Source organism: Babylonia areolata, chromosome 13, assembly GCF_041734735.1.
Source record: "Babylonia areolata isolate BAREFJ2019XMU chromosome 13, ASM4173473v1, whole genome shotgun sequence".
NCBI classification, from domain to species: Eukaryota; Metazoa; Mollusca; class Gastropoda; order Neogastropoda; family Buccinidae; genus Babylonia; species Babylonia areolata.
In genome coordinates, this window is record NC_134888.1 from 32,219,554 (window position 1) to 32,234,553 (window position 15,000).

The following is a 15,000-nucleotide window of genomic DNA, read 5'->3' on the forward strand; positions in this document are numbered from 1 at the left end:
ATGTCTTTATTACCAAGTGTACCGGGGTCACAAGGAATATTGGGGGGGGATAGTACATAAAAAGGTATGAAGATAAATCGAAAATCATACACAAACACAGATACAGTAGAAATTAGGATACATACAAGTGCATATCAGTATAAAAATCTGTGCATACTCTCTCTCTCTCTCACACACACACACACACACACACACACACACACACACACACACACACATACACACACACACACACACACGCTCGCGCGCGCGCGCGCGTTTGAAGAGAAGCTGCATATTACATATGGGGCTGATGACTAGATCTTCAGGTAGATGGTTGTTGATTGCACAATTCAATTTATTATATTGGATTTGTTCGAGAGATAGGGCATTGACTGCTTTGGGGAAAAAGCTATTGGCGAATTGTCATTATACTTCTGTACCGTCGACCAGAGGGGAGCATCTCGAAAATCCCACAAGCTATATGTGATTCGTCCTGGCTGACTGATTTTGCTTTTTTGAGTAGCCGCTTATAATATGTCTTCTAGAAAAGGTAGATCAGCCCCGGTAATCTTGGTGGCAGTTTTTACGATTCTGTTAAGGGCTGCAACTTCTGCCCTGGAAATGTTTCCGTACCAAACAGTAATAGCGAAGGTTAGCACACTTTCAATGACTGCTTGGTAGAAATCAACCATGATTTCTTTTTTAATTCCGAACGTTCTGAGACGCCGAAGAAAGTACAAGCGCTGTTGTGCTTTCTTGGCAATTTTTTCCTTATTTTTCTCCCATTTCAAATCGTTGGAAATGATCTGTCAGAGAAATTTAAAGTCGCTGATGATCTCCACTTGCTTGTCTTTAATAACAAGTGGTAAAGGGTCAGATCTGGTCTTCCTGAAATCTAAAATTAATTCTTTGGTTTTTGATACGTTGAGTTCTAAGTTGTTTTCATCACACCAGCTGACAAGCTCCAGTACTTCTTCCCTATATTTTGACTCATCACTGTTCATAATCAGCCCTTCTAGAGTAGTATCGTCGGCAAACTTGACCATTGTGTTACATGCATTTTGAATTGCACAGTCATGTGTGAATAGTGAGTACAACAGTGGGGATAGAACACATCCCTCTGGGGTGCCTATGTTGAGAATGCATGTGGAGAGGTGAGGTCACCAACTTTTACAACTTGCGGTATGCATTTTAGAAAAATTTGTAATCCATGCACAAATAATTCGGGCGAACAAATTGATTCAGGCTTGTTACTGTTTGAATGTTACTGTTCTCATACTTGTGGTGCATGTGCACCAAACGTAACCAGTCAATCATCCAGTCAAGTCATTCATTCAGTCAACCAGTTTCATCAGCAAACCGTCAGGCTAAAAGATATTTGAGCATGACAGTGCAAATCTTATTTGCTATCCTTGTTTGTGTTTCAAAATAAGCCATGTGATGTATGAGAAGAAATGGCTCATTGGAAATTTGATTCGCATATCATTTGATAACAGTTCTGCCATTAGCACTTAGAGTCTCGGAAGATGAGACAGAGAGAGAGAGAGAAAAAGAAAGAAAGAAAGAAAGAAAGAGAGAGAGAGAGAGAGAGAGAGAGAGAGAGAGGAGGGGTAGGGGAGGAGTGTAAGAGAGAGGGTTCTGAGTTGTGAAAGAGAGAGGGAGGGAGGGAGGGAGGGAGGGAGGGGGAATTCTGAAGAGAGTTGCGAAGCGATTTCCTTTATTATTAATCTAGTTTGAAAAGAAAGAAAAAAGTAAAAGAAAAAAAGACAGAGAAGAAACGGAAAAGATGTAACGGCTGTCTGTGCCTGTAAGAGGTGCTTGCAGAGAAAAGGAGGGAGGGGGAAAAAAAAAAAACCGGAAAAAAGGAAAACTCAGCCAATCTTCCGGAAAGGGCAAGAACTCCGAGAGCAGTGGGCAGCTCCCGAGTGACGCCCCTTGATTAGCTTTCTCTCCCTTTGGCGCCGTCACAGCCACTGATATAGCTGACTGTAAAACCGGGGACAAACTTGAGAAGAGGAAGTAGGCCAGAATGGAAGATACGACGATATGAGAGAGAGAGAGAGAGAGAGAGACAGAGACAGAGACAGAGACAGAGAGAGACAGAGGGACAGAGAGAGAGTGAGACAGAGAGAAAGAGGGAGAGACAGACACAGAGAGAGGGGGAGCGTGAGAAAGAGAGAGAGAGAGAGAGACAGAGGGACAGAGAGAGGGACAGAGGGACAGAAACAGAGACAGAGAGAGACAGAGGGAGAGACAGACACAGAGGGAGGGGGAGAGTGAGAAAGAGAGAGAGAGAGAGAGACAGAGATAGTGAGAACGAGACAGACACAGAGGGAGGGGGAGAGTGAGAAAGAGAGAGAGAGAGACAGAGATAGTGAGAACGAGACAGACAGAGAGAGAGAGAGCCATGGCGGGTATTGGAAATGAAGAGCGGGCTCTTGCATTGAAATAAGCCATAATAGTTCATACATTTCGGAGCATTTTGTGTGATTGAAGTTCTGTTTTTTTGTGTGTTTTTTTGTTGTTTTTTGTTTTTTGTCTTCTTTTTCACCGCTTTGTCCTTCGCCATAGTTGTTGTGTTTTTTTTTTAAGCCTTTTTTTCTGTCAACATCATCATCATCATCATCTTCTTCTTCTTTTTCTTCTTTCTCTTCGCCGCCGCCGTCGTTGTCGGTGTCGTCGCCCCGTCATCATGTATTATCTTCTCTGTCTTACGTTGTCATCATCATCCTCATCGTCATCATTATCATTACCACAACCACCACCGCCACTACTACGACTATTACTCCTCCTCCTCCTCCTACTTCTGCTGTTGCTTTACATCAACTTCTACTACTTCTACTAACACTAATAATAATAATGCTAATACTGCTGCTGCTGCTTATATTTCTACTGCTTCTACTAGCATAGTCATCGTCATCATCATGAGCGAGAAAATATCTTTCAGAATGAGAAAAGAAAAACGACCCCCCCCCCCACCTCCTCATCCCCCCACTCCCCCCACACACCCTCTCCCCGCCCCCTCCCCACCCCCCCAAACCCACCTCCACCCCTTCAGTTGTTGACATTAAATAAAGCTGCATTGAGGCAGAAGAAGGGTCCATCATGGTAATCATGTTAGTGCGGACGCGAAACCAGTGCCATGCTTTGGGAAGGGTTCGTCAGGAGTGTTTGAGTCCCCTAATTGAATGGGTTACCGCGCAGGGAGAGAGGGGGGCGGGTGGAGGAGAGACGGTCGGAGAGATAGGGGAGGGAGATGCGGAATGTGGTGGTGGGTGGGGTGAGGAGGAGAGAGGGGGGGGGCGGGGTGGGGGGGTGGGGGGGGGCAGCCAGAGAAAAGAGGAAGAAGGGGAAGTGATGGAATATGAGAGGGAGGGAGGGAGATTGAGAGAGAGAGTGGGAGGGAGGGAGAGAGAGAGGGGGAGAGAAAAGGAGGGAGGGAGAGAGAGGAAGAGAGGAGGGAGTGAGAGGGAGGGAGGGAGAGAGAGAGAAGGAGAGAGAGAGAAAGGGGGGGGGGAGAGAGACAGGGAGGTAGGGAGAGAGAGAAAGAGAGAGAGGGAGAGAGAGAAAGAGGGAGGGATGGAGAGAGAGGGAGGGGGCAGGGGGGGGGGGGGGGGGGAGAAAGGGAGAGAGAGAGGTGGGAAGAAGCAGAAGAAGAAGACAAAACAAAAGATAAAATAGAAGCGTCAGAGGCTGTCAGATATCTGTAGATTCAATCATAAGTTTTTTTATTCCATTTTGTTTTTTATCTTATCTTATTTTTTGAGGTACGGCATTTTCCAAGGAAGACCGGCAAAAAACTGTAAAGGGAAAACTCCAGAACGGCAACAAAAACATAATAACAGGGAAAGAAGGAAGGGGGACCGGAAGAGAAAAAGGAGGAAAACGAAAGTAGAGGAGATAAAAAAAGATAACGAAACGACTCTAAGACCTTATGAGACAGAGCACGAACAAACGTTTACATGAAAACAGCATCGGAAGTGGCGATGGCATGCTGACATGATTTGTATAATTTCGTTTGGTTCTGTACGAGTTTGTAGACCTGTGAAATTTCGTGTGAATCCTGTTATTTTGACAGTACAATATTTAATTGACGCTGTAATTTTTGTGCAACATTATACAATTTCGTATCGAACTGTACAGTTATTTTCGAGCTCTTTTTGTTTCGTGTAGACATGTGCAATTTCGTGTGAACTTGCAGAGTCTTGCTATGTGTACTAGTTCATGTGTACGTGAAAATATTTTTATCCATAAATGTTTTCGGTTTAATTTGGACCTGAGACATTTCGAATGGACCTGTACAATTTCATACTGGTGTAATGTAAGCTGAGGAAAATTGAGTTTTCTTTGCCCCTCCTGCAACGCGACAGAAGTTCACCACAAATATCGAGGATCCACTTTTTAGATAAGTCTGAAACAATAATTTTTGCAGATTCATGTGAAACATCGTGGCTTCAGTGTTCCAATAGAGCCCATTCAACAAAGCTGAGAGAGAGAACTCAGAACTCAAAACGTTTTTATTCAAGGATTAAGATTTTAGGCATTGCCTATTCTTCCAATCTGTCCTGAGAGAGAGAGAGAGAGAGAGAGAGAGAGAGAGAGAGAGAGAGAGAGAGAGAGAGAGTGTGTGTGTGTTTTCAACAGAATTTCATATCTTGTTTCGTTCATTTTTTTTCTATGATTACTCGTTGGTTGTTGCTGTTGAGTTAAAACTTCAAGACCATGCACATTGAATATACTCGAACTCAAATATTTGCAATCCAGTGGACGCATGCTGAGTTTGATGTAGGGGATGATTTTTTTTTTAACATGTCACTACAAAACAACTTTCGCATATTGCACAGTATCCCTGAGATTTTTGTTTTTTTGTTTTTTTGTTTTATTGCGTTGTGTGTTGGGTTCTAATTCTGTGCTGCATAGCTTACAGCTAAATCGATCAATCACTTCGTCAAACAATCCGACGATGACTGCCCGTGGTTTTGTCATTTCTTGCAGGGTGCGCGCTGCCCTCACCCCATCATTTCGGAGTGTCGCCGTGCGTGTGTGGTCCTCATTCCACCCTGTTTGCTGAATGCATGCTGTGCAGCCCTTTTTTTCTTGCTATGCTTCTCTGTCTGAATGCTGTGTTTGTTTCCTTGTTTTCGACCGAGTGCCAATTTTATTTGCCTTACTTTCTATCCCCCTCCCCCCCCCCCCCCCCCCCCCCCCCCCGGCCCCTAACCGGAGTACAGTGCTGAAGTTTCATTATTTTCTGCTTGCGGCAGAAATTAGCTTTCTCTCTCTCTCTCCCTATCGGGCCGCACTCGGCGCAATTGCTTCCCACTGCAGGGATACCGAAGCCTGTGAAATGTTTTCTCGCTCACCGAAAATTGTGTTTTTGTTGAAGACTATCAACGATTGTAACTACCGTATTTTTCTTTACGACCGACTGTAATTTTCATCAGATGCAAACATCCACGTTATCCGCGCACAGCACTAAAGCCAAGCAAACATCCACGTTGTCCGTGCACAGCACTAAAGCCAAGCAAACATCCACGTTGTCCGTGCACAGCACTAAAGCCAAGCAAACATCCACGTTGTCCGCGCACAGCACTAAAGCCAAGCAAACATCCACGTTGTCTGTGCACAGCACTAAAGCCAAGCAAACATCCACGTTGTCTGTGCACAGCACTAAAGCCAAGCAAACATCCACGTTGTCCGCGCACAGCACTAAAGCCAGGCAAACATCCACGTTGTCCGCGCACAGCACTAAAGCCAAGCAAACATCCACGTTATCCGCGCACAGCACTAAAGCCAAGCAAACATCCACGTTGTCCGCGCACAGCACTAAAGCCAAGCAAACATCCACGTTGTCCGCGCACAGCACTAAAGCACTAAAGCCAAGCAAACATCCACGTTGTCCGCGCACAGCACTAAAGCCAAGCAAACATCCACGTTGTCCGCGCACAGCACTAAAGCACTAAAGCCAAGCAAACATCCACGTTGTCCGCGCACAGCACTAAAGCCAAGCAAACATCCACGTTGTCCGCGCACAGCACTAAAGCCAAGCAAACACACTACCAGTGGGATCAAATGGGGAGCCAAGGAAGATCCACATAAAAAGCAACTCGAAGTAAAAACTAAACAAACAAAACAACAACAACAACAACAACCACACACACACACACACACGCACGCACGCACGCACGCACACGCGCGCGCACGCACACGCGCGCGCACGCACGCACACACACACACACACACACACAAGCAGATAAAACAAGAAAGCAGAATGAACAAAGCACTGACAAACAGGCGTACATATGAACAGAACTCAGGACAGCAACAAAGTGACTTTAAACAGGAAAACCACCAACAAAGCCAGTACGAACAAGAACACAGGAAAGTGAGTCACGAGCAAAGCTCTGAATGACGTCAAAACCATCAGCGTCGTAAGTATTCGTAATCAATGATTTCATAAACAATGTGCGGCTGTGCTGTGTCAGCTAATCGTTTGGTGCTGAAATGAGAACAAAATATAATAATTCGCAAAGTCGTATCTGGTTATACTTTCTTTTTGTTAAATTTTGTTTCCATTTACAGGGTTATTGGCTGTTGAAGAAGAGCTGGAGGAAATGGAGGTTGGGGGCAAGGGGGGGGGGGGGGTGTATAGTCAGTGGAAAAGTCTTTGCAGGAAGGGGGAGTTACCCATTTGTGTGGGATGCTGCTGAACCAGTCTATATCATGGGAAGGTTTTCAACTCAGACCAGTAATCCCTTGACTGCGGGATAACACAGGCCTGCACGTGAATGTGCACAAACATACTGTCAAAAATGTTCATACATAGAGAGAGAGAGAGAGAGAGAGAGAGAGAGAGAGAGAGAGCTTCCATGGCTGTGAAAATATGTCCTGTTTCTCATTGCAAACAAGCACGTCAGATCTCAGACAACGGACATGTTTCCATTCAATATTTGATGCCATGTCTTCCACAAGTGGCCGTCCGCAGAAAAAAATCAACAACAAAAACCGTTTTTGTGTAATTCTGAATCACGAGAGTGTCCAGTAATAGCAGTAACACAAGCCTCTTCGGAACAATGAAATGTGTTTCTTACTCAGACAAGCATCCGCCTCACAGTGCCGTAACTGGCCACAGGATGCCTGTTGACTGAGCTTTACCTCTGTGCCTCACGGCGGGGATGGTTGCAAATGCATGGGTTGGAAAAAACCAATCCGAGTCTCCTCGGCCGTTCGCAAACACCGCCGTATCGAATGGGTACACACTTGTTGCTGTGAACACTGATTTAGTGGCCTTCCGTGCTGAGGTTTGTTACTGCCTCCATCTCCCCATCTTTGGGGTGTTTCTTGGACTGGTGTGTTTTTCTGTCTGTCCATCTGTCTGTCTGTCTCTCTGTCTATCCATTCGTCATGCTTTCTCTTTCTCTTCTTTCTTTGTCATCTCTGGGTCAAGTTTTTATGTAAAAAAAAAGAAAAGACTTTAACTCTTTCCATACGAACGGCGAAAGAGACGACGTTAACAGCGTTTCACCCCAATTACCATCATCAAAATATTGCAAGCGGAAGGCTGTTATACTGAAGACGTGAATGTTGACAAAGAATACCACAATTCTGACGACGGAAGCTAAAGGTTGGGTCATTCAGACATCCACTGGACATCCTAGGGGTCTGTGTAGAGGAGAAGAGAGGACTGGCCGTACTGAGTGAGTTAAATAGTTTTATTAAAGTTTAATTACAATTTCATTTTTGTCATATGGAATTATTTTCTTTGTGTGGTTGTGTCAGGGAGTGTTTTATTAGGAGGGGTATCTTGTAGAAATTATGGACAGGTTCATTCTATGCTTTCACTCAACAATGGCATGCTTAGACATGATACATGTTTATAATTTCATTTTTATATTCATTCTTCTAAAAAAAAACAACCTTTTTTTTAGCCAAAAAGGTAATCATTAGTTATAAAATCGAAGCTGAAGCAAGGCAGTTCATTGGAGAAGGTGGTTCAGAATGCTTACTATCTGGTCGAATATGTATTGAAGTCCATAATCCGTTTCATTGTCATTCTTTAGCGTTCATCCACCAAATTGACGTGGGATCTCTTCTGTCAACGGAATGTAAAGAACACATTGTGTAAACAGAATAGTGTGGAATGAGAGAGAGAGAGAGAGAGAGAGAGAGAGAGAGAGAGAGAGAGAGACAGAGAGACAGACAGACTTTCCACAGTTGTGAAAGGTATACTGTTTCTCAACAAAACCGATCATGACAGCTCAGGCTACAGAAACGTTTCCATCCAACAACATGTGGCCATCGGCAGTAGCTTTTTTTTTTCCTTTCAACTGTCATTCGCCAGAGACATCAGCAGCGAAAACACAAGCCTCTTCAGAAATGAAGCCTCTTTGGATTAATGAAATGTGCTTCTTACCCAGGGGAGCGCGTTCCACACGATGTCATTATTGGTCACAGGGTGCATGTTGGCCTAGTTTTCCTTCTGAACCCCTCAGCAAAGATGGTTGGAAATGCATGTGTTCGTCTGATTTTTTCCGGCCGTTGCCAAACACCACCTTATTGAATGGGTACACACACTTGTAGCTATGAACACTGATCTAGTGGACTTCCCAGCTGTCCTTGTTCGTGTCTCCATTCCCAATATTTCAGGCAGTTATGAGTCTTGTTTGTCTCTCTGTCTTTCTTTCTGTTTGTCATGGTTTTTCTCTTCTTCTTTAGTTTTTTGTTTTTGTTGCCGTCTCTGTCCGGGTGTTCCTGTAATGCTTTGTCTGTTCTTTCTTTCTATATTGCTGTTTTGCTTTGATTCTCCAATGGGTCTGGTTTCTATATGTATTAAAAAATAGTTGATGTACATCCGTTTCTATCGATTCGTTTTTCTTGGTTCAGGGAGTGGAGGTAATGAAGAGGAATTTCTTCTTTTGTGTTCTGTAACTGCAACTCTAGCATTCACTCGCATGTGTGAGTGGGTTTTACATGTCTAGTCATTTTTACCCTACCATCGAGGCAGCCATCCATATGATTGTTCAGGTCTGCTGCATTGTTCAGGTCTGCTGCTACGATAAAAATAAAGAAATAACCAACCCCGCAAAGCAGCATGTTGAAGCAAGGAATGAGAGAGAGACAGAGTGACAGGTTGTCAACTCGGACAACAGAAACAGCACCATCCAATAACATAACACCAGGATATTCTGCAAATGGCCATTTGCAACAATGTCCTATTCTTTTTCTTTCAGCTCTCTTTTACGAGAGACACACACAGCAGCAGCGAAAACACAAACCTCTTCGGATTAATGAAATCTGTTTCTTACGCAGGCGAGCGCCTGCCGCAATATGCCATTATTGGCCATCGGGGGCATGTTGACCCGGTTTTTCCGCTGTGCCTCTTGGCGGGGATGGTTGCAAATGCGTGTGTTAGAAAACCAATCCGATTCTCCTCGGCCGTTCGCAAACACCGCCGTATCGAATGGGTACACACTTGTTGCTGTGAACACTGATTTAGTGGCCTTCCCTGCTGAGGTTGTTACTGCCCCCATCTCCGATGTTTGAGGCGGTTCTTGGACGAGTCTGTCTGTCTGTCTGTCTGTCTGTCTGTCTGTCAGTTGGTCTTTCCGTTTGTAACGTTTCTATTTCTCTCTTTGCTGTTTCGTTTCTATCGTTTCTATGCTGGATCTGGTTTTTCTGTGTCTCTTTGATATGCTTTCTTTTTTTTTCTTTTCTTTTTTTCTCCTTCATGGCTGGTGTGGTTTGCCTTTTGTCATTGGCTCTTTTATCCTCTGTTGTTCACTTACTTGGTTTCTTTCTAATTTCTTCATTTCTGTGTTTCTGTTTGTATGCATGCCTCTGTCAGTCTCTTTGTTCAACAGTCTGTATCACTTTGTCCATAGAAATATCTGTGTATGCAATCTGTTTGTCTGTCAGTATATTCAGTTTGTCCGTCCATGTGTGTCTGATCTTGTTCATCCCTCTTTCAGATCGATCACACTTCCAGCGCGGACTGTGTTCGTGTGCATGATGGTTCAGTCTGTCCGGACAACTGTGCAGGGTGTCTGCAGGAAACTCTGCGCCTATCTGATCAGAAGGTAAGAACTTTTCTGTTTGTCTGTCTGATTTTTTTTTCTGCCGGTCTATCCATCTGTCTGTCTGCCTTTATCTGTATTGATGTCTTTCTGTCACTATCTGTCTCTGTCTGTCTCTCTGTGTTTGTCTGTCTTTCTGTCTGTCTGTCTGTCTGCCTGTACCCCCCTCACCCCCTCTCTCTCAAGCCAGTGTACAATAAACCATTCGAGTCTTTGAGTTTCTCTGTGTGTGTGTGTGTGTGTGTGTGTGTGTGTGTGTGTGTGTGTGTGTGTGTGTGTGTGTGCGTGCGCGCGTGTGTGTGTGTGTGCGTGCGCGCGCCTTTAGCTACTTTGATGACTTTTCTCCATTGTTCAAGAAGTTGTCTTTTTGGACACGACAGTCTGCTTCCCCCAGTTCTCGTTTCCTTGCTTGATGGACGTCCTCAGCGGATTCCCCTCAGCAGCTTCATAAAACGACTTGTTTTTTTCTTTTTTTTAAATTCCATGTGACACTGTGATCTCTTACTTTACAATCTTGTCAGTCCCTTGTAATTTCATCAACAACCAAAACTCTTGATATGGTCACTACTTTTGTCATCCTCAGAACAGTCACAAACCTGTGAATAGCATGACGATTCCTTTAAGTCTACGACAAGACTATCACACACCCATCAGCCTCTTTGTTCTTCAAATAATCAGAAACCCTATGTTCTCCCACCAGTCCAGTCATTTATTTGAAAGTTAGGTAACTCATGAGCTGTGATAATCATTTTCTGTCTTTGAAAAAAAAAAGAAAGAAAAAAAGATGAGTTCACAACAAAGAGACTTTCTTTCAGTCTCCAAACAGATCCCATGAAATGTCATCAGACGTATCAAGTATTGAACGCCAGCCACGGATTTGGAACAATCCTACAAGTCCAATGACCCTTTGACTAGCCATCCAGCCTTTGATAGCTGAACAGCCAGGAACTGAAGGCAGAGTCTTCAGACTTGCCGTTCTCCAGATTGTCATGAACCACGAACTCATTCAGCTTGGCTCCAGACTTGCAGACCAAGAATTGCTAGCAAAGTTACCGGCGATTTTCTTCGAAACCACGCGTTTGTCCCCTGACATACAGTCGTAAGACGTAGCGTGCTAACTGCTTGATAGTCGAGTCTTCAGTCATTCTGGTGGTACCTTTGAACCATTTCTTTAGAGGTGAAATCCTCAGTATGTACAGAGATTATCAAGAAAGACGGGAAAGAAGAAAGAACGGAAGAAAATTAGAAGGAAGAAAGAAGAAAGAAATGAAAACAAAAAAACCTAAAGAAAGAATGAAACCTATACAAAGAAGGAATGAAAGAAATGAAAGAGCAAACAGCTTTATGTGCATACAGCTCTTGCAGAAAATGCACTGTGGACCAGGAAGCATATTTCATATGTTTTGCTTTTTAACTGGAGTTGCAGTGACAAAAAAAAAGTAAGGACAAAAAGAACGAGCAGTGTTATGTGCAAACATGTCCTACAGTATTTGCAGTTAGCGGGCTTGGTTATTTCACGTTGGATGTGCTTTTTGCTTGTGACTCGGAGATACATCCGAAATGCCCTTCGAAAGTGCCTTCCCCTCTGTGGCTCACACAGGAAATGTCTGGGGGGGAAAATGTGACGTGGGTACAGAGGATAGCATGAATCACCGATGGTCCGTGTCATCCAGCGCACGGTCATCCATATTCAACAGCGTCCGCCGTTTGCCAGTTTAGTGCCGTGTGCAAAACTATGCAGATCCCTGCTTTTGGCTGCGACGTATCTCGGCCATCCCTTCCCTGTTTAACATTCACATTAGCCTTTTCATTTCGTTTTCTCGTTTCTTACACGGGGAGAGAGCGAGAGCGAGAGAGAGAGAGACACACACACACACACACACACACACACACACACACAGATTCCAGTTTCCCTTTTTTGGGGGGACGTTGTAAGCTTGCAATCAGAAAGACAGTCAGACTTTAATTTCAAAAGATTGAAAAAAAGCGAGAGAAGAAGAGACATCAACACTTACACTGATAGGAACATGATGACGGAGGCCGTGTGGAGGGAAGGAGGCCAGCGGCCGATATTGGCCATGGACAGCGGGGAAAACACACTCCCCCCTCCTCTGCCTGTCTGAAGCCTCCGAACCCTCTACACATGTCATTCATCTCCATGTTCATCTCAACGAGCTGCGGCGTCCCCCCAAAGGGAGGTCAGTGGCACACGTGAACCAGCTGTTGCCACTTCCGGTCATCACCCCTGGCATGAGCTGTCGTTACCTCAGCATTGTGGTCACTGAACCGTAATGGACCTCGGGGGTCAGTCATGTGCTGTAGGAAGCGAACCACAGTGCCTAGCAAAGTGGGGTTGCTGACCTAATTCGTATCGTGAACCAAGCCCAGCCTCCATTGACTGAATTCTCAGAGGCTGGGAGCTGAGCGAGTGTTTCGTTACGCTTTTAGCGTATGACGTCTGGAACGATTGGCGTGGCCGAGTGCCTCAGTGAATTAACTGTTGCATCTTATGAATAAATATCATGCCCCTTTGAACGGTGTCAGTCGTTCTTCTGTATGAATTGTGGCATCCTTTGGGTGAGCTCAGTCTTCTGCCGAATGAATTATCCATTGCGTCTTGAGATAGTCTGTCCGAAGAGCTCTTGCGCCCCCCCGTAATAAATCTGGTGCTGTTGTAAAACAATGCTACAACGCCCGTTCCCCCATCAGAGTTCAGTTCTCTGCTTTTACAATTATTGTTCAACAGTTTGAACTTCTGTTTCTGCACTGAACTATCCATGTCATCTTCAAAATATATATTCTAACCGGGATGAAAACGTAATCATTCTCCCCACCTACCTGCAGAACTGCCCCCCCCCCCCTTCTCCCCTCCCCCCCTCCCATTTGGCATGTTGCCCCGAGGTCTGTGGAACGAACAACTAATGTTCCAGGAATCAGTTCAGAAATGAACTCACGGTCTTGCTGAACCAGCCCGTCTCGCAAGGTGTTGAGTTCAAAAACGAACCGGACCGCTCTCCCTGTGAATCCCAGAGTCTCCCATCCTTCACTGAACGTCCCGCGGGTCTTCTCCTGTCCTAGGTGGACCATGCACGCCTCGCAGTGACTGTGTCTGTGCGTGCGGAAATTCACAGTGTCACGTACACTGGTGCAATAGGAAACGCGGTACGCACATTGCTTGGGAATGCTGAGCACGACAGAATGGAGAGTGAGAGAGAGAGAGAAAGAGAAAGAGAGAGAGAGAGGGGGGCGGGGGTAGACAGAGATAAATAGAGATATAGAGATAAAGGGAGAGGTATAGAGAAAGAGAGTGGGAGAGATCGATAGTGGGAGAGAGAGAGAGAGAGGGGGGGGGATAGACAGAGATAAACAGAGAAAAAGAGATAGAGATAGAGGGAGATATATTGAGAAAGAAAGTGGGAGAGATCGATAGTGGGAGAGAGGGGGGGGGGGGATAGACAGAGATAGATAAATAGAGATATAGATACAGAGATAGAGGGAGATATATTGAGAAAGAAAGTGGGAGAGATCGATAGTGGGAGAGAGGGGGGGGGGATAGACAGAGATAAACAGAGATATAGATAGAGGGAGAGATATAGAGAAGGAGAGTGGGAGAAAGTGATAGAGGGAGAGAAAGAGAGAGAGTGGGATAGACAGAGATTATTAAAATAGAGATACAGCGACAGAGATAGAGGGAGAGATATAGAGAAAGAGAGTGGGAGAGAGACAGAGAGAGGGAGAGAAAGAGAGAGGGGCGGGGGATAGACAGAGATAAATATAGATATAGAGACAGAGATAGAGGGAGAGATATAGAGAAAGAGAGTGGGAGAGAGAGATAGAAGGAGAGAGAAGGGGGGGGGGGAGAGTTTTTGCTGTTATTTTCATTTCATCGCGTGAGTGAGTGAGAGAGAGAGAGACAGACAGAGAGAGAGAGAGAGCAATGGAGCGAGAAGGAGGAGGGTGTGTAAGAAAAAAACCCATTGCAGGTTGGGCGGTGGGGTGGGTAGGTGTATAAGAAATGCAATGGAAGGGGGACGGGCTTTGGAGGGGACGGTCTGGCAGGCGACATCTTCCAGGATATTCATCTCAGAACGGTCTGGACAGGGCCTCTCTCTCTCTCTCTCTCTCTCTCTCTCTCCTCTCTCTCTCTCCCCCCCTCTCTCTCTCTCTGCGCTCTCGCTGGAAACGGGAAGTCGAAATGAGTTGCTACCGTCCTCATCTGTCTTCTGCAGGCAGAGAGAGAGAGAGACAGAGAGGGAGAGAGAGAGACAGAGAGGGAGAGACAGAGACAGAGAGGGAAAGAGACAAAGAGAGACAAAGAGAGAGAGAGGGGGGGGGGCGAGGGGGGAAGAGGACAATAGATAATAAATTTCATTCAAAAGAGAAGAAATACAAACGAAGATAAGAGATAAAGAGATGTAATAAATTTCATTTGGAAAAAAAAGAGAACAAAATATGATAAAGAGAGCGATGAGAGACAGAGAGAGAGAGAGAGAGAGAGAGAGAGAGAGAGAGAGAGAGAGATTTGAAAAGGGGCAGAGACACAGAAACAAAGATTGAGTCATATGTACGTATGTATGTTTTCCAGTTTCATATTTCCAAAAAAATTGTACATTGATTGTTGTTGTTGTTGTTGCTGTTGTTGCTGTTGCTGTTGTTGTTGTTGTTGGTGGTGGTGGTGGTGGTGGTGGTGGTGTCCTGTGTTACATACTGAGGAAAACGAAACACGTGTTACTTTGACATGCATATGTAAAATTCACCACTGCACACACCACCAGCTGGTCCCGACAGACCCGTAGAGTGGTTGATCAGATCAATACAGGTTTCTTGACGTTGTATTCATGCATGTGCTTGTGTGTGTGTGTGTGTGTGTGTGTGTGTGTGTGTGTGTTTGTGTGTGTACACTGCACCCACCTACCCCACACCGCGTATATCATTTGCTCTCTCT

The 15,000-nt window shown here is 45.0% G+C and overlaps 1 protein-coding gene across 1 annotated transcript in view; it reads left to right on the forward strand.

The window, feature by feature from the left end:
- The window catches only part of LOC143289213 (uncharacterized), a 679,995-nt gene that overhangs the window by 352,318 nt on the left and 312,677 nt on the right, over positions 1–15,000 (forward strand). Inside the window, exon 4 of the mRNA XM_076598160.1 lies at positions 9,951–10,058. Within this exon, the coding sequence (XP_076454275.1) occupies positions 9,951–10,058 (108 nt within the window). The remainder of the gene's footprint in view (positions 1–9,950; positions 10,059–15,000) is intronic.